The 27549-nt window shown below is 37.1% G+C and overlaps 1 protein-coding gene across 1 annotated transcript; it reads right to left on the bottom strand.

Moving 5' to 3' along the window:
- Positions 1–694: 694 nt before the first annotated feature.
- Positions 695–27549, bottom strand: HSPB8 (heat shock protein family B (small) member 8). Its single transcript, XM_072415968.1, has 3 exons — positions 26814–27549; positions 16339–16402; positions 695–1910 (listed from the first exon to the last, which is right to left on the bottom strand). Exons 1-3 carry the CDS (start codon positions 27190–27192, stop codon positions 1751–1753), a joined length of 603 nt encoding a protein of 200 aa, XP_072272069.1. The 5' UTR covers positions 27193–27549; the 3' UTR covers positions 695–1750.

Raw genomic sequence — 27549 nt, 5'->3', positions numbered from 1 at the left:
CCCCTTGTTGGCCCTCCTTGGCCCTTTTTAGCCTGCTGCATATGGTATGATGGCCATGCAATGTATAATGCTTGAAAGGGTTTTCCATGAATTCATGGTAATTGCGAATCTGATTTTTAACTTATCAAAATGAAGAATAATGTTTCCACATGGCACGCTTAGACGGCTAAAGAAAACAACCTTGTGTGTGTTCTCACTCTTTCCCCATTTTATCCAAAATAAAAAATTGGCTTTTCCTACACTTAATAAACTCTTGAGGCATAGTTAAAGTCAATATTGCTTAGAAGTTACACGGGTGATGTGCAGCTTATTTCATAACACTTTTGTAAATTATGTTGTATGTGTCCAGTCTATCAACACCTTTTACTAATATTTAGCAAATTAGTTTCTAAATGGCAACACACTAAAACCTTACATTGAATAATGTGTACTGAGCTTTATCTCCCAATTCAGACCATTTAAAGATGACTTAAAAAAAGGGTAGAAGTCATACAAAGAAACACAAATTCACACATTTCCTCTGCATACTGCAACACACAAACTTTTCTTTTTTGGAAATGTTATGTTAATTATAATGAGATCATGCAATTGGCCCTGGTTTAAAGCAAAGTGTTGCTCAACAAAGTCTGTAAGAGGTTTAGTGGTTAACTATCATTCTAATCTAATTAAATAAAAACCACAGGCACATCCCATAGAAGTTTATAAATATTTAATCTTCATAATTATAGCATGACAAACACATGAAAAAGAACACACCTTAAAACCTCCAATATACATACAAACCTAGTTTATTTCACATACTAGGTAAGCTAATTTTTAATATCCTTCCACAGTGCACAATTGAAAAGCTCAGCTTTTGTGATCTCAAGTAAAGTATACAGACAAAAGTTAAAGAGCATGTAAGACCTCAAGAATATGCATTTACTGCAAATTGGTCTACTATTTTCTGTAATTATGACTTGAGCGGCATTTTGTAATCATTAGTTACCTGTAAACTGCTTGTATAAGCCTCGCCTCACAACACATCAAATATAACATGCTGATGGGTGCTGACCTATATGTAAATGCCCTTGTGACTGTTGGCTTTGTTCTATAGTGTTTGAATTCTGTCTGCAGTCTTATATGGTAATTTTCAGCTGTCGTTTTGAATCATGAAACAAATACAAAATTATTTCTGAAAAATAGAAACTTGCAGCCTTTCTTTCTATTCCTTGAATGTATGTTTTTTCAATATGACACCATGCTTGCGGATTTAATATTGAGTGTTATTATAGATAAGTTCCTGCTTCAGAATATGTTATGACTTGCATACCTAGCATGTATTGTTCATATAGATAATAATGCTATCTTTGCTTTTGATCATACTCGTCACTCACTTTTATGTAAGAGTTGTCTCTAATTGATCGCAGACAGTCTTTTGTACAAAAGGCACACCTACTTTATATAAAAAGATGCTCAGTATACAGATAAAGACTAACATATTTCTATTTATTTGGCATTTTCTTTTTTTTTAATATGTATAAAATACCAATCCATCTGAAGTATAAATCAAAACCAGACTTGCCGTTACTTCAGCTAAAGCCTATCTAGTGCATTTTGTTCAAGATCTTATATATGGTTGTGAAACTCTAAAAATGGTTTACATATTGTAAAAGGAAACATGAAATCAAATGCACTTTTCTGGGTCACTAATGCAACTGTGTATGGAATACAAGAGAGACTTTGCAAAGAATATTTCTTATGGCAGAGTTTAGGAAGAAGTAACTTCTTCAGGGTCAAGAGCCAACTCATAGGTATACGTGTCATCTCCTTGCTGGTGGTAGGAAGGGACCAGTGGAGCCTCAATAATGAGAAGACCTTCTGGGGAAAGTGAGGCAAACACTGTCAGGGGATCAACTTCTGGAGGAAGCCTGGAAGAAAAGAAACAATATACAAGTTATGAGTAAGTACACCTGTCATTTCCCTAACACTTCAGTGCAGGTGTTTTATATTACATTTTTTTAAAATTATATTATATCTTTCAATAATATTTATAGCCAACGGCTGCCAGAGAGAGATACATTTTTTAATTGTCAGCAAGCAGAATGTGATGCATTTACTTTATTTTAAAGTTTTTAGTAAAAGATATACAATATAACAAACTCTACAAGATGCCTGTTGATACTTGAATTACTCAGAAAAACCTAATCTTTGTTCTTCTGCAGTTAGGTTTCAGTTTATTACTGACCAATCATCCAACATTTGGTTACGTTCTAATTGAACCAAATAAGCACATTGCTTGGGCTTCAGTTATCTCACTCTGTGTACATAGCAGACAGTTGCTGCTCTTCGTGTACACTGGCAACACGCTCCATACTGCTTGCATCCACTCTAAAAATGGGCTGTTTTACCAACGGCTGGTGTCATCGGGGGATGGTAATGCCAAGTAGTTGGTAAGACAAAATTGTTTCAGATTCGAATATTTGTCCCAGTTTGGCAAACAGACCTCAAGCTAAAGTGAGGCCATTTCAAGCAACACTAATGGATAAAATTCACCAACTACCGCTTTCAGGATCATGTAAAATTGAAGCTAAATGAACCTAGAGAAGCTAAATTTGACAGAGGTACAGCTTCATTTTCATTGCTGACCTATAATCTGCAGATGTCATCTGCCGTAAAACCTCTCTACCACTAGATGTTTCATGTCTGTTTTTACCCCGGGTCATTCAAACCACTTCCCCTGAGCCTAGGCTAGGCCGGAAGGAAGGAAAGATAGTTAACAAAACACATTTTTTTAACTTGTTTTTGATTATTATTAAAAATCACTCTCAGGCCTTGGCTTTGTAAAAGGTGAACTATGTGAAGCTAGACCAAGCATAAGTTAGAGCATGACCATTCCTATAATTGTACAATAGGTAAATTATGTTTATGCATCTGTACCAGTTACAACATAGTGAATTGTTCCATATCACATTAGAAGCTGTGTGTAACTACAGCAATAATATTATGTATTGCCACATTAATACATCTATCTTACTAGTCACATACACATTTGAATGGAGTTCCTTTTTGCAATTCTGCATGATAATATTTATTTTCACTCAGAGGTACAATTTCCAGTTAAATATATGAATTATGATCCTATCTCTATTGTAGCAACTTCAGTAAAACCTATCATCTACTCCTTGTTCTTTGTCTGCTGACTGCCAGTTTCATACAAGTGTAATTGCCTGATGAATCCATATTATAAAGTTTTATGGCATATGCTTGGCATAGATTGTAACTGACAGTAAAGAGGAAGATTATGGAGGCTTTAGTGTGGATGGGCATTGAAACGCAGAACACTTTTATGTGGTTTAGCTGAGATATTCATATAATCGGAATGGCAAAAACTGAATTCCTTTTCCAATTATTTTCAGATTGTTTAGGACAGAATAAAAAAAGGAATGGCCATCAACCAAGAAATACAGCTATTTAACCACTGGCAGACAAATCTTGCCGATAGTCTGCCACGTGTATAGATTGCAAACAACCCTCACCCAGTAACCATGTAAAACAACAGCCATTCTGAAATTTTTACAGGAGAAAATAGAACAGAACAGACTAATTCACTAGCAAAAATGTGTTTTCATTCAATGCCAAGAGCACACCGTGTCCTTTTCAAAGCAGATAAATATTTCAGGTTCGTACTCTAATATGAATACAATGATGTATATATAGTTTAAATCTCACAATTAGGTTGTGAGACAGCAAAATGTAAAAGGAGAAGATTTTTTAATGCAATATAATCAGGTTAAGGGTTACATCTCAAACCCCATCTCCAGGTTTAGGATCTGTACCTCTTTGCCACCCCCTGTCCTTTCTTCAATATGAGCATTGGTGCACTTTTTTTTGTAATGGAAAATTCAGACATATTGTTGTCACTAAAGCAAGACATGGGTGAATATTCTCTAATCAAGGGCTCTGACCTAGCAGTCTTTCCACCTTTCATTTAAAATGTTTTTTTAATGTTGGTATTTGTACATTGCTGATAGTTTTATGCTGAAATTCCATGGAAATTAGTAAACTTCTTCTTACATCCCTGCCACAAATACATTTACAATCTAATGCCTATATGCAAGCATATGCATGGCCGAGATAATAAGTACAGTGTATACTGGATAATTTACCATTTCTAATCATCTTTCACTTTGTACGTTATGATTAACCATGAATTACAGCTTTTATGATGGCTTAAAGGAATATTCCAAACATATATTTTAATAGCCATGTACATTTAAAAGAAAATATCATCTGCAGCATCTGGAACCGCTTCTAAAGAGAAGACATTGAAAGAGGAAGAGGTCTTATTGAGTCACATGACTATCCACAAAACATCAAAAAAGGGTGTATAAAAAAGAATACAATACTACAAAAGGCAAAAAGGCACAGCTTATTGGATCATGTGAATAAGTCATTAATGTTCCTTTTTCCCCAGTACATGCTTAAGCAGTCAGGTCTGACTGATATAAAATAAAGTCTGAGTAGTTTTCAAGAAGAGAGGCTAAGAGTCATCATAAACATTTGTAATGCCAGGTACTTCTGTGGTTCTCACCTGATGGTAATAGTGGCATCACATTGTGATTCACTCTTTTACATAAAACTGTATATGATCAGATTAACAACCAGGTATATTTCCATGAAGCTAGAAAATATTCCTTGTGTGATACCAGTGTGACATTCCTGACTGCCAGAAACACTTGATATCTTTATCCAGGAAACATGTACGTAAAAAAGGGACCAGAAAAGCCTAGATTATTGCAAACATTTAAAACTTATACTTAAACCTGGCAGGGAGATAGATAGCAACTATAAATACTACTGACAAACTGCATATCATAAATCACCAGAAATGTTGTGAAGCATCTATAAAAAAACATGCAAAATATGTTACTTTGTGTAAGTTTAAAGCTCCAACCAGGTTAAAAATGATCAAAATTGCCTTCAACCTACCTATGTGTTGATAAAGAAATTATTGCTTATTTTTGCCAAGTGACAGGCTAGCACACATGGACATTCACCTTATGGCAAAGCCCTATGAAACTCTGTTCAGTCTAGTTCTCCATTCTCCAGTACTGGAATGTGGATGGGTACTCAAACCAGCAGCTACATCACAAATTGGAGATTGGTCTCTACAATTGGAGCCAGCGGAAAAAAAAATGGAACTGTGGAAATAATTCTTATATTCTTCATTGTTTTTTTCCTGAGTTTATAGGCCTAATGTTTGTCTGTGCTACCCAATGGGTTGCAGTAACATCAATCTATTAATAAACCTTTATGAACTTAACTATATAATTTTACAGGCCATGTCTAATGATTGCCACGTAATGATTGCCAAGAAGATGTTTTTATGATGCTGAATATATAAAGAAATATATATATATATATATATATATATATATGTATATATCTATATATATATTGTGGTAGTGTGTTCCTAAAATGTCAGGGAAAGTGTTAAAAAAAAGTTTCTAGGAAGAAACCAGGTTCTTTGGGGCCCTGGAGTCGGCCAAGGGAGTGAAAGAGTGGGTTCCTTGGGTCAACCCAATCCTGACTGGGATATTTGCACCTGCACTCAGGTGCAAGGTGAGGAGTAGAAAGTAATCAGCCAGGGGGACCCAGGCTGAGCAAGAGCAGTCAGAGGCTGAGAGAGAGCCGGAGGGATCCAGGCTCTGAGAGAGAACCGGAGGGATCCAGGCTGAGAGAGAGCTGGAGGGTTCCAGGCTGAGCAGGAAGTGGCCTGTAAGCAAGCTTGTGGAGAATCAAGCTGGAGGAGGTTGCTGTTGATGCTGTCCTGTAGATGTGGACGTCTTTGTTTGCTGGACTGTGGAAACCCCAGGCTGGGGGTTTGGACCTTTACAAGAGACCTAGTTTGGACTTACCCTTACTGTGTGGCTCATCCTGATGGACTGAGGACATTTCACACCACTAGGCTGAAGTAAGCCTTCTATTTTTTTATATTGTTTTTCTTTTGTGGCTGAAACGAAGCAGTTTTGTTTAGTTTTTCCCAAATAAAGTGGTGTTTTTGATGAAAGCCGTGCTGCTACAGTCTGAGTTGATCCCAAAACTTCACAATATAAATATATATATGTATATACTATCAATGTTAGATTTACCAAAACTACCTAGCGTAGAACCTACAGTTTTGGAGCAGATGATCCTATGTGCATCTAATCCAATGTAGCATTAACCACAGGTAAGATCACAAGTTTTGACTCTGCAGTGGCTTAACTGGATGCTGGTAAATTGTTTTATGTGGCTTGGAAATACATTAGCATCATTAAAAGCGTGATATACAATGATTTTGCTGTAGTTGACTAGTATGAAACTAGAATAATAAAAAAGCTTGGGCTATTACTCACCATTTTTATTTCTATATGATATGTTTCCCTGTATTATCTAACTATATGTGTCCTGAGCATCCCAAAGCTTTACTATTATGCAGTGCTAAGATTAAGCCAAGAAACAGTGGTAAATTTCTAGTAAAAGATTATTAAAGGTGAAATGAGTGATGGTATCCATCAAGGTTAGCTAAGACTTCCAGGCCTCATAGATAGATGTACTTTATCATAGTAGTTCACCTTTGCATGACATGGAAAATAGGGATCATTTTGAAATAGACCTCTTACATCCATGAAAGGAAGACATATGAAAGTTTGCTTTGATCACAAGAGCCAGAGAAAAAACTCTTCAATGCATAAACTTTGAACAGTCTGCAGTAGGTGTATGCTGGCATATAGCTGATATGAAAAGAATTCAGCTCAGCCAACGCACGGCTCATCTGCATGAGCTCAAGGTCTTTTAGAGGAGGGAAATTATTGTTATAAACATGTCGGCTAAAGCTATTTTGCTGCTGTGTGCGTGATATAGTAAGCTTTTTTCCTCCCCCCTTTCAGTAGCCGTCAAACACATATCTTCCCACGTAAAATCCTACCTTTACTAAACATTCCAGTCCCTTGAAGTAATTACTACAATCCTATTTTGTAATGCCTAAACTGCAAATCACTGGAATCATTCTTTAGAGATACAAGAATCACAAAGCCAATAGTGATTAAGCTGCCCTTCAGCATAAAATTGTTGTATTCTAGCTTTGTGTAGATTAATGGATGTTTGCATTCTCTTCTCTCAGACTAAGAGCAATATTATATACAACCCTACTTTTGTGCAGCTGTACATTATTCTGTATCTGGATGTGTTACTTACTATTAGATACTTTTTCCCAATCGTGAGGACCATGTGGTTCCATTGTTCCCAAAGAGAGCACCAAGGTTTTGTGAATTGTCTCCAGAAACGTTTGTTGCTACTTGTAACTAGTTGCTGTCATTTTTAAAGATAAACTATTGTGTTATAACTTTGCCCTTTAATGCTGGACATATGTATTTTAATTATGTATTTATTTTCTTTTTTCTTTGCAAAATATAATACAGCTTGTTAGATGTTCAGTAATAGTAAATGTGGAGCTTCATATTGAAATGGATGTTTGCTTTGTGTTCTTTGGTTGTTTGTCAGCTTCTATAGCTGCTTTGTCCAAGATTTATGCAATTATGGTTTAGGTGTGGCAATGTGAATGTGGTGAATACTGTTATTGCCTTTTTTAATGTGTTTATACATTATTTTCCATACATACCTTAATTAAAATACAAATAATATCTGGACCCAGAGCTACATTTATACTTAAAAACTATATAAGACAGTTTAGGCTAAATTCCACTACCTCTTGCACTGGTGGGGAGGGCATAGTCTGGAAAGTAGCAAAAGAGGAGTGTGGTGTGGGTGCAACTAGAGAGCCTGTAGTGCGTTGGGGCTGGGTAAAGCCTGCAGGACACGCGATAGTGTATTGGTGAGCAAAGCTGACTGCAGGATCTGCTGTGCCTTTGTTGCCTCTTGCTTCTCCTGTCCCAGGGGTGTTTGTAGAGACAGGGCGACCAGAAAAAAAGGGAAACAGGGAGGATGACAAATCACTATGTGGCCCACTCTTAGCTGCCATGTTAGACCCCTGGTGACTCAAGTCCAGCCGTATCTGAGGACAGTGCAGGATGACAATGGATGATGGATGGACAATAGGGAAGGCCAGCCAGGTGCGTAATGGTATGCTGTGCATCTAGATTATTTCAGCAGGAAATATTGTGGCCTTCTTAAAAATACCTTGTAGAGACTGCAACCAGAGATCATCTGTAGGACATCAAAAAGGGAACTGCCATTTTGGCCACCTGCATTGTTTGTTTCTACTTACTACTTTAATTTATTTACCTTAAAAAGAAGACTTCATTTATTTATCAGCTTGTTAGTGGTCTGGAGTTCCTTTGGGACTTTGGGAAGCCTTTTTCTTCCCTTTTTGTGAATTTCAATACCGCCAGCAACCCGAGGACTTTAAGTTCCACTGACCGGTGGTTAGGTAGGACAGAACAAGAACCAGTTTGCCTCTTTTTAACCTTCACTCACATTGAGCTAAATTGATTCATATGTCTTGTGTCATAATTCTTTCCTGCAGTGTTAATCTCCCTTTCCCTGATATTTGAGGCCAAGCCTCTCACAAGTGATTTAAAGGAGAGCAAATGGCCATTTGCAATTTTAAGCTGTTTTTCTGCTTCCAAATTGTTTATTCATCTCCTCTGTGAGCCATGTTAATCAATATTTCTTCCAGGGCCTGCAAGTTCCATTTAATAATTAGGTTCAGAGTTTATGGTACTTCTGGTGTTGGTGTCCTGCTAGGTCCAGCATTTGGGAGGATTACTGCATTAGGAGAACCCAAGCAAACCCCATGAAGGTGTAATGCTGCATATAGCGCATGTGTTATTTGCCTTACTAATTACAATTATTACATTTTTATACAGTTATCTGTACTGAAATACAAAAATTTATAGCTCGTTAACTTAAGTCAGAAATAAATGAGATTACTTTTCATATTGAAAGAACCCAGTTCATGTTAGTTAAAGTGCAATAAAACTATGCAGGCAACTATGCAGGTCCTTTATTAAAGTCTGTCCCTGCAATGAAAAAAAAAAATATGCCTGCCTGATCGCAATTTTTTAAACTCCCCAGTCCCCACTCTGTCATCTACGTTGGCTAGGCCAGGGTGATGTACCCCCAGCAGCCCCAGGGTAATAGGCATAGGCTACGTCACATCCTACATTAAGCTGCACATGTAGTACACAAAAAAAAAATAAGGTTGTGAACAGGAAGGCTGTTTTATTGCAGAAGGAACATCGCCTGTGCCTTCTGCAATAGGAATCCTCTCTGCTCACAATTTTTGTATATGGCACTATAAGCTCTGCTTTAAGAACCCTGTTCCATTCCACCCCAGTTAGAGTAATGTATTTCCATACTCTAATCAGTTGCACGTTGTAAGACATATCCAGAGAAGTAATATGCTGGTTTAGATCCAGTAATGCAGCCCTCTGCCTTAGATCAGTGTATGAGTGGTAAACCCAGCACTTTGATTTATACATGTCACCGTGTACAACAGATGCATCCTATGGTGTGGTGATGCAGTTCTAAGGTATTTAAATCACTTTTATCTTCCTCTTTTATCGCTGCTTTTGTGAATGATGCCCTATTTACTGTTGTAACTAGAAATTGAAACAGATGGATTGAAAATGTTCACTGTTAACTCTTTCAGCCCTGCAAAACTGCCATACAGGGAAGCCAGTAAGGCAATCAAGTCTATGTGCTTGCTACATACACTATATGACAGCCTACGCTATACAGATCCTGAACATGGCATATGTTTCCAGCATTATATACAGCAAGAAATGAAAAATATTTACATGTTCAAACTTTAGCTTTGTAAGTACCGTGTGGCCCTCCAACCCCACATGCCCTTTTTCCTGGGATATTAAAGGTGAAAAATAATTTTACCAAGGAGGTGTAAATTAGAGGAATACTTCTACCTCTCCTGACCAGACAACTAGTCATAAATACTATATCCTCTCCAATGGTCATGTAGCTGCAAATTCACAGGTTTTCTAATCAGATCCCTATAGTTGAATGTACTATCTCTTTTCACTGCTTCCCCACTTCGGCCAGCTGCCAGAAGTGAAAGGAAAGTCTTATGTAGGCCACAAGTTGCCAAAGTCACAGTTCATTCAAGACTACAGTCTTACATTGAGTTTGCTTTATTAAAGCTCTTCAAGGCTCAAAGGATACACTTTCATCAGTGAGGCTAAGTGATTCAGCAAACCTGGAAGGAGGTTGGACTGTTCACTTAGCAAAGTGACCGATTACCTTGCATGGAATTATTCACTTAGCTTAGAAAATAAGGTGAAGTGTTCCTGACTTCCCTATTCCAATTATATGCAAAAATGTATATATTTTTTCATGGCCTTGCAGGTGATCTGCCTGTACATTTTTATTACATTTTTAACATAAGTTTTAGAGTAAAAATTTGCTTTGCTAAGTGAACAGCCCAAATTCTCTTAATTATGTTTCTTCTGCAATAAAGGTTTTTTATCTGTCCATTCACAGTCCTTTTGCAAATATACACTAAATTTTACATACTGTCTAAGGAACACCCAGGCATGTATGCGTATTCACACATTCCAGCATAGCCATTTAAGATAGTAGAACATCCTGAACCTGTCTCATTAATGATCATGTTGGTTGAGACAATTTTTGAGCTATTGCTGTACAGTTGAGCAATGCTTTCTTTTCAATGGCGGAAAGGGGACAGGTCTGCCCAAGCACAGGAATTACAATAATAGTCTTTCTAAATTGCCAGAGTAACTATCCTCTTTTAGGTTGACCATACATGATACCATTGGGTTATACAATAAACTAGGCAATAAAATAATAAAATGAACATATTTTGTAAAAAGATTATTTAGTGTATGGTGAGCCTTAAGACAGCTGAAAGTGGACCACTTAAAGATTAATTTTCTATTGCCATATAATTCTTTTCTTGCAACATTTTTTTTAAGGGGAGTTGATGAGAAGTCCCTAATACAAATGGCATATCCTAAAAATTATTGGAGCAAAGATATTGCACAGGAAAGTCTTTTAAGGTAAAGCACATAATATTTTGATGTGCAGCCTGTCAGCATTATTGTATTGGCCCATCATGTGTCTGGTTACCTAGAACAGTGATAAAGACATTATGGCGGGTATATCTGGTAAAGTAGCAATAAAAACCTAAACATATTTGATGGTGCACAGATTTCTCTTAAGATTAAATAAAATAGATTCAATTACACAGCCTGAATCTGCTGCCAACAGTCTTATGATGTTTATTTAATAAAAGCCAGACCAACTGGAGGTTAGACAACCATTGTCTGACTGTCAGTAATCTTTATAGGTTACACTGGCATAAGAGTTTGAACTTAACTGACTGATTTAGGGTACACCTCCCCTTTTCTCTAATTTGTATTACCAGATTCAATTGAAAACTTACCACTTACTATCCTGCCAGCTTTATGTCTTCTTCTAGTTCTAACTAGCTCTTTTGTCTATCTGGGAAAATTATGCTTTGTTTGCAATATACCCCCACATAACAAAAATGACAAGAAAATGTAAAAATAAACCCAATATCGTTTGGCAGTATGCTTGGCTTTATGCCCTAACTGTATACACTTGTGTTTAAAAAAATGTGTCGGGGTATCTAATGTCCTAACTGAGGATCATCCAGATAGCCAGAATGGATTGGTAGCCCAATGGGCAATTAGGGAACGCACCTTTATTATTCTATTTACAAAAAAATGCTATCCACTGATACTTTACCAATATAAAATATAACATCTGCAATATTTAGGATGGTATTTATACAGGACAGCTAAGGCTAAAAGATATGAGAGATATGAGGGGCCTTTGTTAAATATACTTTTATAATGAGATATACCAGGGAATTTTTTAGTTTATGTATTAAATATATCATCTTTGTATGAAAAGAATATCTATACACTGCTACTTTTATTTCTAATTAAAGCTAAAAATTACATTATTTCCATTTTTTCTCTTTTATATGTATAGAAAACTATCAATGAACCCTAATCTTGTGCGTCATCGAGAGAAAAGCAAGAACAAAGACCGCTGCTGAAATGTATTTGTAGTTAGCATCTATACCCTCGCCATATAATGTTATACATTTTAATTACCTCCTTTTAAGTTCCAAACTCTGTGAAATCACATCAAGCTTAAGGGAATAACAGGGAAAAAGCATTCAGTATAACTATAACAACCAAAATATTATGACTCATTTTGGTTACTATGACACAAACGTCTCTGGGGTATACAGTATACAGTGAAGAGGGTAAAGGCAACTGGTAAACACTAACATCCAATCAAAGGTCAGGGTTCATCAGATTAGTGCAGCCTGAGTAATAAACGAATAAATAAATAAATGATTTACCATGAACCTATTGCATATTAGGCTACGTACACATGTCAGATAATTCTGGTCTGATATTCACCTCAGGGCTAATATTGGACAAGAATCTGGCGTATGTACAGCGCTCGTCGTCTGAACAACTGTCCTGGCGGATCCATGGTTGAAGAAATATCGTAATTAAAGTGAAGGGGAGAGAGCACAGCGGGGTGCCGCTCCATCGTGCTCCATAGAGCAGAACGGCGATCTATGTACAGCATCTGTTCATGCATCGTGCAGTCGTTTGTGATTGGAAAGGATCGTGAAAGATCCTTTCCAACAACAATTATTGCACATGTGTATGTAGTCTTACACTTTACATTATAAAGATAAAACAAGGTTTAAAGGATAATCAGTCACAGAGGGCAAAAGTGGCAACTACCATCATTTACATATTAGTTGTTAAAAGGTTGTTTTGCCACATGAAGCTTGTTTTATTATTGTGTGTGTTGGGTTTGCTATGTTTCACTGTCCCACTCAGCTGTTACATAGCCTAGCCTAGCTGGCCACTGCTAGCCACACACTGAGATATTAGCTCAGTTTTCATCTGCTTATCTTGAGTACAGGCTTTAGAAAGAAATGTCTTTTCACCACACAGAAACATTCTAGAAAAATTCTTTGTAATATCAAGTTGCAAAAAATCCACATTGGAATGTAAATTTGAATCTTTTTGGTGAGTGGACCCTGCCTGTGAATAATGTTAAGTCAGCAAGTTGCCATATTGTCTAATCAGACTGGGTTTTAGAAAATATATCCTTTGCATAAAACAAAATCTGAGACAGAACACAGGTTCTTTCAAAGAACATTCTAACCTAATGATATTTGGTTTGTTTAGGCACCGTGTATCATAAACCATTGCCAAGTGTAAAATACTTAAATTGCATCATAGGGCTCCCGATGTTCTGCCGCACTTTCGTAGCTATTCTTTACATACATATACCACAGCAGCGGTTGCATGGCATTTCTTAGGGTGGATCATGTGATAGTAACAGTGAATAAGCTCTTACAGGCTCTAAATTTTATTAAAATTTTAAAAGTAATTTAAATTATTTTTAATATGCAGCTTTCAATAAAAAATGCCTGGTGGGCATGTCATAAATTTCATCAGGTTCCTTGTCCATGCACTTCCAACTCTGATCCTGTTTGGTCAATCTAAGAGGGTAGGGCACACAGGGGCACTTCTCAGGGCCCCTGCGTTCTCCATATTGACTGTGTGCCAAAAATGCAGGGAGCTGGAATGTGGTGCATTTGTGACCCTCATTTCATAATTTGTCTAAATCTGTCCTTGAAGCTAGGATAGTGTTGAAGAGCACAGTGTCTACAGTACCCATAGCTAAGAAGGATGTTTATGAGTCTGTGCATTCAGAAAACTCAGTACGGTTTTAAAACCAGTACATTTTACTAGGAACCCCCCATCCAGTTTGGTATTACTGCAGATCATTGTTCACCATAACAAGTTTTAGTTTTGCACAGTATTTAGACATGAACCTTGCAAAATGTGTTATTTTGTCTGCTGCTTGATCAAACATTGTTCTAAAGGTGACTCCCAAACCATAAACTTTATACCAAACTATGCTCATGACCCTAATAATCTGTCATAAACCGCAGGCGTAAACCAGTCCATCACACACATCTAACCACAGTAACTCTGTATAAATAAACTGACAAACTGTCTGCTTTACACATCCTTGTAATTTTATGTTTAATCTAGACTGCATGCCTCAGAGTTCTGTTCTGTAAGCAGAAGAAAGGGGATTCAGCCAAAATCATGGCAAGAAGCCAAATCTGTCATCACAAATTTTCACAACCATACAAGGACTTCTAGAAAGATCCTATGCATTTAGAAACTTTACAATAGCATCAAGAAATTCGTACCATAAATTAGGTTTACATTTTCGGACAGTGAGTGAAGTCCAGAAGACAGCATTCCATAGTAATCAATCAAAATTATTTTCTATTGTTGGGCTGTATACTAATAAAACTCAAACAGCCTGGAAGTTCTAGGTATGGATAAGTGAAACGATCCTGTCTCTGCTGAAGGTATTTATCACATTGGTTGGGTCGCATACTTGCTATCCCCACTGCTCGTTGTGGCTCCTCCGGCTGGCTTTTATGTCCTGGCGTGGCATACAAGTAGGGATGAGGAACGACAGCATGCAGCGGGGAAGATGTTGGGCCCCAATCAGATGTGCAGTGGAAAACTGCACCCTTAGTTGATGCCAGATGCATAGCAAACTGCTGCTATGCACTTAGGAGCAGCAAAATACATTACAGGTCAATACATTTGCATGCGTTGCCCTTGTGTTGAAGAGCAGTTTTTCACATCAGTGTAAGATGAATGCTAAGTACTTTCTATGTGTTGCTGTATCATACACTATTAAATAGAGATATGGAGTTCCACTATCAGTACCTATACTGTATGACTGTGTACACTTGGTGTTGCATTGTTTGTTCATACATTAAAACTGACATCATCCTGATTCTAGAATTTACAGATCACTGGGCATGGCCCTAATCATGTTCAATTATGGCAAAAGACTTAACTCCACTAGTTCATACATTAATTCAGAATAAAGTCATGAATGTGTTTTGTTTTACAAAAGGCACTACGTGTCTTTGCTAGCTGAGCTAAATCAATACACAAGTGTAGATACGGAAGATTAATAAACTTCCAAAAGGCAGTGCATGTTGTGTTACTGGAAGCCAATTACTATACCTCATAACTATGTTATAGGAGAAGGATTGTTCTCCCTGCTGATCTCATACAACTCCGTAAACCTAAATACACAGCATTAGTCTCATGTGGAATATGTTCCATTTCATCCCTTTAGGTCTGTGCATATTGTTTAGCTTTAAAAATGATTACTTTTACATCTATTTTTTAGGTGAATCTGTCTTGACAGATGCAAGAGAAAAGCAATCCAGTCTTGAGTCTGGAAATACCAGTTTCTGGTCTTGTTTGGTTTTTAGTATTTAGTAATGAAGCCAAAGCATCAGTGTGCAGCAACAAGGAATCTAAAACTTTTTTCATGACAGGTTTCCTAAGGGTCCTTTCTGATGTAACTGTTGCAGTGTCTTCATGCATAATCTTTGTTGCATATTATGCTGTACCCTAATGCGTGTTGTGATAAAGCAGCAAATTCACAAATGAGGTGCCAGCTTACATCAGGAGACTATTTAGGGTACAAAATGTGCTTTTTAATGTATTGTGTTTTGGAGCTGTTATACAGTTCATTGGGGTGCCATTTACAATGAATGGACCTGTGCCTTGAAGCTTATACAGCCAACACAGCGATCAGAACGGGCCCTGCTATTTTCAGCAGTGTTATATTTTCAATGGTACATTTCTGCTAAATGTGCTTTTGCTTCTTTGCTTCAAAACAAATACAAGCACACATAAAAGCATAAAAACCCCTGCAGAGCTAAAATTGCACTTGAAAACTCAAATGAAAACATATGTATTTTATATACTAGGTGGTATGAATGGGCCCTTACAGTGTTACATGAGAAAGAAAGAAATCCTCCATGGCTTTGGTATATACTTTACTGTTCTTTTATGTTTTTGATACTTTTAAGTGCTGTCAAAAGATCAAGTTTAGTAGAGATTTAGAAGTGGCACTTTTATGTTCTTAGTTTTAAGCGGCTGTCTATTTCAGCCGTGTTCTTCTAAAAATTGTAGCATCAGTGATCTAAACAGAGGGAGCCTAGACAAGAGATGGGCATACGTGTCAATAACCACACCATTTACCAGAATGTTAATGGAAGGAAATGATGATGTATAGCTTTCGTATAGTGCTACAAGTCCATGACCTGCTGTCATCTTAATACTTCATATAATTGTGAATGCAGCTTTGAATAGCACAAGCTGATAGAGATCATTGCTGGCATTTGCTAAATGACATCAAATGAAATGAACAGGGAGTCAGCAGTTTCCACTAGCTGTGATCAGCTAACATAATACTCACTGAATCTTCTTGGTAAAGTTCTTTGAGACTATTCCTCCCTCCTTCTGCTGTTCTTCATGGTTGCCTAGAATTAGGAAAATAAATAGACACATTTAGTCACACATATAGAAACACAAGCTAACAACTTTTATAGCTTTTAAAGAATGTATTATTTCAGCATAATTTGTCTACTTTATATTTTATAAACAAGGACATGCCTAATTTATTAATGGATTTATTCAGTTTGGTAATCAAAGTGTTTGCCACTGAGCTGCCAATGAGCAATGAAAAAAAAGCAGCTTTGGGGAACTCGTCATAGAGCTGGGAGGAAGCCTGAGGGATAAGGTAAATAAAACTGCTTTTTCTGCTCCCCTCAGACAAAAACAAACATTTACCATTTAAACTTTTTTTCTTGTAACTCAGTATTAAATTAGCTTCTGTGAAAAAATCTGGCAAGCTATCATGACTTATCTCATTAAAGTGTCTCTAAGTGCACGGTTGATTTCTAGTATCACCATATTTGGTGAGATCATGAAGAACAGACATTGGAAATAACATTTGGATACTCATCCAACAATTCATCATTGTAGTAGGAATACCTCCCTTCCCCCATGCCAGCTTGTAACAGGAAAAGATGACATCCAGCACATCCAAAAATACTACCCATGTTGTAGTCCTATGCTGTGTCCCTGAAACCAGAAGTGACCTCACTGACACGTGTGGGGATTGTTGCCAGTATTTACTGATATACCCAGCAAAAGACAGGTTCATTCAAATGTAGATATCAGAATATATAACATATATCAGGGATGACATGAATGGTCTTTTATTGCAACTGTTAGCAGAAACTGCAGCAATCCAGTGGCTGTACATTTTGTTGAACATCAGATCCAGAGGGTTGGGTATTGAGTGTTCTCAAAATTAAAGTGACACAGAGAAAGAAAACGTGTGTTTCATGGTTATCAGTTTCAGATTTTAAATGTGCCTGCTATAATATTTTGTTAGTAATAGTACGCAGTACCATTTGTCAATTTTTGTGGCACAATATGTTTGTGTGGCATGGATTGATACCATCCTGTAATTTAGACCAGTTGAATATCTAAGCTTAGTCTTCATTGTGTGATGATATTAGTCGGCTACTTGGCCAAAGTGTAGGAATAGTGTACATATATTTCAGTATCACCTTACTGTTATTGGTAACACTGGAAAAAGCAGTGAAATGCTTAGTGTATATAATTTGTATTTAACCTTTGTTTCAAATAAGAAGCTTGAACTATATATGAGACAGGACATTTGTTATTTTAATGGATCTTAATTATAAAAATGATGTATGCTAGCAGTCACTGTCTTGATTCTTTCCTCCCTGTCAGCTGTTTCTTAGTTTGTTCGCATACACAAAGTACTTGGATGCAGCTGTTACTTGAGGGTATAATAAGGGTCATTTACAGCCAAGAATCCTTTTTACACTCCAGTTGGTTAAAGATGCTCAAAAATAGAACGTTTTTTTTCTCTTCCTTGCCTTAGAATTCTAATAATAGTTATTTTGTGACAGGCAACAACCCACCGTTTTAGTTAAAGCGTACCTAAATTTGGAATTTTAACTTTACATAAAAGGGTAGAGAACCCTTTTATGTAAGGTAAAAATCCTGTTTTTTTTTCCTCCCAGAATACCTATGTCAGGCTCTTGGGCATCAGGTTCTTGGGCACTCCATTTTTGCTAAAATAGAAAAATTTGCTGATCTCACACATGCGCAGTGAGGTCAGCAAATTTTTTCCTCATACTACGTCACACGATCTCCCATCTGGGTTGGGTGAAGAAGGATGAAGAACTCAGAAGTGAAGACGAAGATGGCGGCGCCCAGTGCACCAGCTCCGGGATGGATGCCGAGATGACGAGGGACCCGATGCTGGACACCCCCAGAGTGATCGGACTGTCCTGTGGGATTGTGTGGTGGTGTGGTGTGGTAAGTGTGTTTTTTTATTTTTAAATATAGTTCCTCTTTAAAGAAAATGAGGGTGCCTAGATCCTTGGTCTTTAACAGTCATACAAGACATTTTAGGGTTCTTTCACACGTGTAGTGTGTAACCACATGGCTGACAAATTACTGATGTGTGCCTGGGAACAGCACCCTTCATCATGGGTAACCAGATTTGCAAATATTTAAGCAACAAACCATGCAGACAAAAGTGAGTTGCGTCTTAAAAGAAATTCACTGTGATCTGCTGCACCCACAACTGCAGCCACATGCAAAAAAATTATTCCCAACCATTCCCAAGATTGGGATCGCAGTTCAGAATACTGAAACTCACTGCAGGTCTGAAATGGCTCTTAAAACACAGGGAAACAATTGAAACATGAATGGGGTGGGGGCTTACTGTCACTGACAGCAGAATAGAAGGGTACAACGTGGTAACAGATTTAAAATGAACTGTAATTTGTCAACTTGCTTATAAAATGTCATTACATAGAAGAACAGCAGCAATCAGCTGCAGCAACCTTCAACAACAACCAACTTTATTATTATACAGGCTGTGATGAGGCCAAACACTGAAAGATCTTTTTTTTTTCAACTACATGAAAACTTTTAAAGCATTCAAGAGAAACTTTAAGTAACAAAGCTGTTTCTTGGTATGGCTCACTGAGTGACAGCCTGTTTATGGTGCTGCCCTTCACACATACTGGGAATGGCGGTTTAGCACAGGTGCTGTGTCTTCAAGATAGCTCCATTCATTAGTATGAAGCCTATCCGGCTGCTCTGGAAGTACAGAGCTGTAAGCTGCTTTTATATGAACCTAAGGGGTGATTTGCAAGAGTGACAATTTTTGTATCATATCTACCTTTTCCTGCACTGAATCAAATATAGACATAAGAAACTATACTGGGAATTCAGTTAACAAATAAATGTTTTACATGTGTGTAGCTATTTTCTACTGGCATCATCACAAGGAAACCTTTCCTTTTTTTTTTTGTAGGAAACACATATTACTAATGTTGATGTAAGTAAATAATTAAAACGGCATGAGAACACTCCTACGTAAATACAAAATGCAAGCAAAACAATATTAATATGTATGTAACAGCATAAAAATAAAGAGCAAAAAACACTAAAAACATAGGTTTCTACTTTACTTCAATTAATATGCTTCAGGAATGCTGAGGAACACATCTTGTGAGTGAATGAAATTTGTTTCTGATAAATGTATACAGAGTTACAATTGCCAGAGTTAACAATGCCTTCCCCCACAGTCAGTCATTCATCAAACCTACACTGAAGCATGGGCTCATTAAATACATAGCATATTGCAATGTACAATTGCACAAAATTAGCATAACTATTTTAAAACTCAAGGCTATGTTCCAGGGAAACAGCTAACAAAACATCTTAAAGTGGAACTAAACCTAAAAATCAAAAAAATTTAGGCGGGCGAAGGGGGCTTTATTGCAGAAGAGACATTTCTTCTGCAACAAAACAAACTTACCATCATGCACAAACTGAACATACAAAGGACTGAGGGGAGCGAAGCTTAGTTCTGCTTTACATGCATTAATGGGAACTTTTTTATTTCAAAGGATGCTGAGCTTGGCACAATTGTGCCAAATAGCCCCATTAGTATTATTTTTAAGCAAACTTCTTTTCAGCCAGTTACAAGCAACATATGTAGCTTCTATCTCGCCAAGCCTGATTTCTTTGCATTATGCGACCCATAGACATTTGATGCTGCAAATTATTTCATGGAAGATTTTTCCTCAAAACTATAAATCCATATTGATATTTATATTGAAGATTACCATTCTATCTTAGAGGTAATAATAGTTCTGGGCTTGAAATATCCATCCCAGCTAATATTTACCATGCTGGTGCCTTGTGGCCTGGTTATATTAGTATTTAAAAACTTGGCCCTTAAAATGCTTACCTTGTTTTGTTTCAGTTGCAGTTCAAGCAAAACAAAGAGCTATCTTTTAGCTGGATGTTTAGCTGAAATACTTGCAGGATTAATGTGCACTCTTTCAACTGATAACTGACTGCACTAGGATTCAACTACATTGAAAGGTAGTAACTGACTTCTTAAGAAAATCATTGGTGGTTTAGGTTTTCATGGATCATTTTAAACAAACTAACACTCATCAAATAGATAAATTGGCCAATTAGGATGAGCCAAGCATACTATTTACAAATACCATGCATAGGAAATGATATGATATCTGGCCCATCTTCTGCCTGTTGAGTAATGAAGTATATTTCACTACTTTATGTGCTATCTGAAAGTGTAAGGTTGTTTCTTTGGAGCTTGATGATACTCTTTGTGTTTTTCTTTGGTGATGACTGGGGCGTGAAATATGTTTAAGGCAGTTGGCAAGCTGGAGAATAAGGATGTTGTTTTAGCTGCATTGTAACCTTAATCAGTAAACCTTTAATATAAAAAGTTTACTTTTGCAATCATTATCTTTGTTTAAGTTCATGCTAACGGTCAAAATATGCATTTTGTAAAATCAGTGTTTTAACTGCAAACAGTATTTTGGAAACTAATTAAAGAGACATGATATAATGAGAAAAATGGTGGCCCTCTGAGACAATATCAAGCGTGATCGGATGACTTTTGTTCAACATCAAAATGCAAAATGCTAGCAGCTATGCTTCGGGGAATTATGTGTTTATGTATGTTGCATTTATCCACAGTATTTGTCTTTTTAATGACCTTTCATAGATGTTGACAGCTCTTTGGGACAGAGAAAGACAACAGTACACAACGGAGTTTATTAGCAAAAATAGGAGCAGAGACCTATGCTATCTACGTTAAATATTACCTATGGCAACCCAGTAGGTTTCCTACATCAAGAGTAAAGCCCATTTATTGATGTAGGCAGCTGTTCATTATTTGCTTTAGTTTTATATCAGAAGGGCAAACCAAAACTCAATCCTCTAGGCTTTGGTTGTCTTTGCACAATTGAGTGCCTCATATTTTAGGTTTTTGGAGGTGCTTAAGGTGTACCTGATAGCTGGATACCTTTTTTTAAATAAAAGGCATTTGTATGTTCTCCTCTGAAGCCTGATTAGCTTCATATCGTTGCTTTGTTTAGGTGAAGTCCAATCCTGAAATGTTCTCAGTTTGTACAAAGGCATCATGTCACCAAGCAAGAAATGTGAATATCCCAGGAATAGGACTTCACAGAGACAAAGTAAAGGTATGAAGCAAATCATGCTTTAGTGAGGAACATAAAAATACCTTTAATTTAGGAAAGACATCACAATACACTTTAGACTATATGGAGGTGTCAGTTTATTAAGGTTAGGCAAGCTATCGATTAAGAATAAAGAAATAGTAAATAAACTGCAGATCAGTACATTTTATATACAATTTCCACCTATAAACCATACTACTGGTTCTGTTTATTTTTGTATTGTTTATATTTGTATTTTATACCTGAAAAAAACTATGGTCAAAGACCATAAAAACTGTGGCCCAGGGTGGCAAATTTCAAATGAAAATCAGACAGTCAGACAGTTAAACATTTCATTAAAATGTCCAAATTCAAAGGTAAATATTTGAATCTACCATGGGATTAGTACATCGGTGCAAGGCCTGTTTTGTGAACCTGCCAGAAAACACAACCAGATCCATCATCTAATATAAAGCCATAGTACAGCTTAGTCAGGAACATACCCCCAAATTCTGTTGTATAATGAAGTATAAGCAGCTTAAAGACAGATTATCACTCTGGAAACAGAATGTGAAGTCACCAGCACTCCAAAACACAGTATTCTTGCTTTATTGTAAAAGCACTGTCCCAACATGTTGAAAAGCTTATTAACATGTAGTGCTTTTATAATGGAGCAAGAATCCAGTGATTTGGAGCAATGGTGAATTTGTGTTCTGTTTCCAATAATTCCACAGTTCACCATCCGTGGTTGTCGTTTCAAGCATCCTTCCTCTAAACCAGTGTTTTTTGACCTTTGGGGAACCCCTTGAAAAAACCTTTAGGACTTCATGGAACCTCTACTGTTTTTACTATATCCAGAACTGACATTAATGTGGTGGTCAGTGGGATAAATGCCTCCTTCAAATCAGGCTTACATTGCAGATAACCAAAAATAACATTGGTATCCATAAAGTTGACCAGAGAGTCACAATCTGCTCATAGAACCCCTAGTAACCTCCTGCCAGCATGTTTCCTGTTAATACTCAGAACTGATTAGCTAAGATATGCATTACCTTCATGTCCAGACCTAAGCACAGATGTACAGGGGTTTACAGTAGGTTTGTATCAAGACAAACCTAATACTCACAACTAGCAATCAGCCCCCTTAACTTTTAAAACATAACTGCATTACTGCATTTTATATCTTCCACAAGTAGTTAATTTCATTTAGCTTTGTATTATGCTAGTGAGGTGATGCAAAACAAGAAAGGAAATTGTTCTTTCACTGAATTTACTACCTGGGTAAAATTAAAAGGACTGGTCAGTGCTGGTTACAGTAATAACATGTTAATGTGAATGCAGAAATATTTCACACATGGGAAAACCAAGATGTTCAAGAAGTGCATAGCTAGAAGTTTCTAATGAGTCAGTTGGCTGGTGTGCAAAGCAGTCAACCATTATTTATTTACTGCACATTCACAGATGTTGTATCTGATGTACTAATTTAATATACTGCTCAACATTTCATCTTCAATATGTAACTGTGTGGCAAAGAAGCAAGAGTTCTCTATTTATGCCTTGAGTTTCATAACGGAATGCAAGTGATTAAATAGAACACAAATGAGAATAAATCATCTGTAAGAAAAGCGTATGGGAAAGGACAAAACAACTGACATAGAATCATCTCCATTTATTAACCTAGAACTAGAGTGACTGTACACTGGATCACTGGAGAAATTGGTGTAAATTATATAAACAGTTGTGGTAATGTTGGGAATCTTAGGTATTTTAGACACTACAGTCGTCACTAAGATACTTACTGAAACAGCAGTCCTACATGTAATTTCTGTATAGCAGTTTATTACAAAAGACAACAAGCTTACACACAGAATAAATAAGCAACTCCTAGAAGTTGTCCCATCAACCATTAGCAAATTTGCATTTCTTCTATGATGTTGTAGAGCAACGTGAACATCATTGATTACAAATATACCCTTCACCTTTCCTACTTTACTCTATGCTCTATTACTATTATTATTTAGGTATCGCTGGGGGGTGACTTTTGAATAAATGAGGACTGTTGCCTACATAGTGTTTTTTTGGACTATGTTTCATGACCTGGTGCAGTAAACAACAATATTTTATGTTTTTGCCTTTTTGTTGGGTATACATGACTTAAATCTCTCATTTAAATTGTAGAGAAAGCTGACATGTATCTATCCTGAGATGAACGATAATGTAAATCTAGCATGTGGTAGAGCTGTCCCCCAGCATCATTCCTCTATCCATCCTGGCAGATTAATGGATAGCTGAGTGGGAATGACTGCTGTACTTCCCTATGGTGGAGAATGCAGCAGGGTGAATCCTGCTTTCCACCCCATATAACTGAACAGCTATATGTGTACAGCAATCATTCATTCTGGTTTCACTGAAAATGATCAGGAAAGATCATTTTCAGCTACATTAATGTATTTATATAGCCTTAATGTCAGCCTTTATCTGTACAAATAAAAATTACCAATGTATCATCTGACCTATCACCTCTCCCTACATATGTCTTGTATTCCACTAATCCTATCTATTTAATGCTTAGAGAGATATAGAAAACACTTTAAATGCATCTTACTCCTAATGCTGTGTTAGAAAGGCAAACCTGAAAAAGATATCTTTAAAATAGCTTGACCCTGAAATAAAATAACAAAGTTTAAGAGCCAATATAAAATAATATTTGATGGTGCTAACCTGAATTACTCCAAATGGCTGGAAGTGCCACAACATGGTACAGATGAAACAAAAATTAGTGCAGATCTTTTGTTGTTTCTGCAAAGTGCTGAAAAAGTTTTGGCTTTAGCTGTACTTTACCAAACCCATTGTGAACAGCAGCACACACAGATCCCTTTGTTCCTTTTGTGTATTAAGTTGCAGCCTGGGCTGGAGTCCAAATATTCACATACGCTATAACCTTCATGGCCTTTGATATGTCAACCATTAAAAGTCAGAGGAAGACAAGGAGATTCATTTAAAGGTTCTCGGAAATTATGAACAGGTTCTCAGTTGCAGAATTGTTGAAAACTAAGCCTGCCACAATCTTGTGGTGAGAACACTAGTGAGTCACTTCCATTTTTATTAATTGATTAGCTGAGCCGATGAAAACACTTCATCTGTAAGGTTTAGACTCTAGTTTTGCTTTTTGTCCTTGGCTGTACTACAACAAATCTTCGAGAGCAGAAGTCCTGGACCTGCTCTCGAACCTTCCAGAAATAATGTGATCCTAACAAACCAATAACAAGCATGTATGTAGATTAAGAGATAAAGTACAGTAAAAATGAACCATATGCCTTGTAAAATGTACATCATTATGGAGTTGGAATATCAGACAACTCCATAGACATAGACATATTAAAACTCAGAGCTGACTCAGCACCTGAGACCTGGACTTGCACTAGAACCTTCCGGAAAAAACGTGATCCTAGCAATCCAATACCAGGCATGTATATAGATTAAAAGATAAAGTACAGTAAAAATGAACCATATGCCTTGTAAAAGTTACATCATTATAGATGTACCTCCATAGACATAGACATATAAAAACTCAGAGCTGACTCAGCACCTGAGACCTGGACCTGCACTAGAACCTTCCGGAAAAAATGTGATCCTAGCAAACCAATAACAGGCATGTATATAGATTAGGAAATAAAGTACAGTAAAAATGATACATCTTTATAGAGTTGGATTATCAGACAACTCTATAGACATAGACACATAAAAACTCAGGGCTGACTCAGCACAACAAGATCTACCAATATCCCAAAAAATTTTTTGGGTTGACCTTTAAACATAACAGCTCTAGGCAGTGTGTTACAGTACATACATGTATGTTTCAGGGAAATGATTGTGTAGTTTTTACCTGTTTAAACACAGTATCTAATTCCGATATCCCTATACTACATTTAACCAATTTTAAAAGTAATGGCGATTTTTCTGATAACTTGCATAGGCATGTGCAAGTTGTAAAACATTCTAACATTCTGATTTACATTTGTAAAAAAAGTACTTCTTTGTATTAAACAGGTCTTACAATACTGCAATTGATTTGGAAGGTCCCTTAGTTTTAGACATTTATTGGCATCATGTCTGTTCCAATCAATAAATGGTCACCACTGCATTTACATATGGGTAGTCCCCTACTGGCCTATATGTTCTTATACCAAGGCTGCAGCCTACAAACAGACAATTTTTGGATTATTTATCCACTTTGCTCACTCATAAAAAGTTACCTTCTATGTAAAGAGTTACATTTTACTCCTTTTTTGACTTATGATCTCTTTTTTTACGGCTTTCCTTGTAGTTATATGTAAAATTTACACAGACTTCAATAAAAACTGGTAAAAAAGAAACAGCTTAAGGTTTTCTAGCTTCTGGGCCTGCAGGACGAAACCTGCAGGACGAAGGAATAACTACTGGTTTTATTGTTTTCAGGCTTAGCATCTATCCACTTAGATATGGAAAAGGTGTGATATTTGATATAGTCATGCGTGTCCTCACTTGGCCACGGGTATTGTCAGCCTTGTGATTCAGTTTTTCAGCACACATGTCGTATCACCTGGTCAGTAAGATGGGGCCAACATTGTGATTATCCAAGGGATAGGTTACAAAGAAGTTTGATGTCAGTTTGTGCTATGCTTTGCCCCCCCCCCACATATGAATAGCAAGTAAAGGTAGGGGGGTACATCTCAATAAATCTGTGCAGAAACCATGATGCTGCCTTTAAGCTTTAGTGGGAAGTCAAATGTGTAGGAACAACCTAAAAACTCTCAGGACTTCAAATCAATTGAGTACTGACAAGTGTTCCATAAACTTCAGATTAACTCTACATACATAGTAGGTCTATGTCAGTGGTGGAAGCGAAGGGAACAAAGGAGGACATATTGTTTTAAGCGAGAGCAATGGGACATTATTTTTAACCCACCCTTTAATGTTCTTATACTACAGTTGTTAAGGGGGGGGGGCCTGCCTCCTACCATAGACATTAGAAAACAGACTAATATCTATACCATGGATCATTCTGTTGACTTAACCGGCTATGTTACTATGTTACTACCTGTATGATGGATTTTATGTGATCTTGCCTGCTTACAAGACCTATGCTGTTAACATATTGATACCCTTTAATTTAATCTCCTTTATTAGACTGGTAAAAGTTGTTATTATTATATTAAAATGTTTTCCGGCTTCTAATTTGTGACATAAGGATTTTAATATACACAATTTAGCATTTATAGGATTTTAACTTGTGATTTTTAAAGGAAAATTAGCTAGAATAGACTGCAAAAATGCAATATTTTCCATCACTCACCTGACACCTCTACAAATCCGTCTCTGGTTTTCACTGTCAGCTCCTCAGGCTTGAAACTTTGTACATTAACACACACCTTCCAGGGCTGGCTGGGGACAGACACGGTGTTGCGGGGTTCGGGGTATCCTGTATAGCGGGCACTATAACTGGGAGGGGAGACACCGGCAGTCCTTGCTAGGCCTGATCTTAAAGGACCTGACCAGGAGGCAGTAAGCCTAGGCCTTGCCCAATCAGGCCAGTCCATGGTTAAATCTTCTGGAAATCCAAAATCATCGTCCAAGAGACGAGTTGACAGACCTTGCTCACGGAAAGGATCCCGGACTCCCCTATGTCTGCTTGCAGGGTAATGGCAAGTGAATGGTAACTGACTGTCAGCCATATCGACACAAAGATATAGGAGATGTCAAAGGACGCAAGGCTCTGTTAATTCCGAATGATATTGCTGATGATCAGAAAATGTTTTAGCTGAGAGCGTATATTTCCAATAAGCTAATAGGAAAAGAGTAAAGTCAAGCCAAGTGGAATTAAAAGTGGCCTGGATTCTTCAGAGAATTAGGCAGAGTCATTGGGAGTGAGCACAGCTTCTTGATCTTCCGGCTTCAGACTGCAAGTGCCTTGCACTGGCTAAAATAAACATTACAGCCATCAGCCGAGAAAGTTCTGTAAACTTCTGTGCTGCAGTGAATGGCTCCTATTTATATCTTTCTCTAATGCTCGCAGCCTGTGGCCTGTCAGC

This window comes from Pyxicephalus adspersus, chromosome 6 (assembly GCF_032062135.1).
Source record: "Pyxicephalus adspersus chromosome 6, UCB_Pads_2.0, whole genome shotgun sequence".
In the NCBI taxonomy this organism is placed as follows: Eukaryota; Metazoa; Chordata; class Amphibia; order Anura; family Pyxicephalidae; genus Pyxicephalus; species Pyxicephalus adspersus.
The sequence above is the reverse complement of the archived record's forward strand: the minus strand, read 5'-3'. Positions and strand labels throughout refer to the sequence as shown.

Excerpts from the sequence above, each read along its gene's own strand:
- HSPB8 (XM_072415968.1), bottom strand. The coding sequence starts at position 27,192 with ATGGCTGACAGTCAGTTACCATTCACTTGCCATTACCCTGCAAGCAGA. Across the intron at positions 16,403-26,813 it reads CGGATTTGTAGAGGTGTCAG|GCAACCATGAAGAACAGCAG; the intron begins GTGAGTGATGGA and ends TCCTAATTCTAG. Across the intron at positions 1,911-16,338 it reads AACTTTACCAAGAAGATTCA|GCTTCCTCCAGAAGTTGATC; the intron begins GTGAGTATTATG and ends CTTTTCTTCCAG.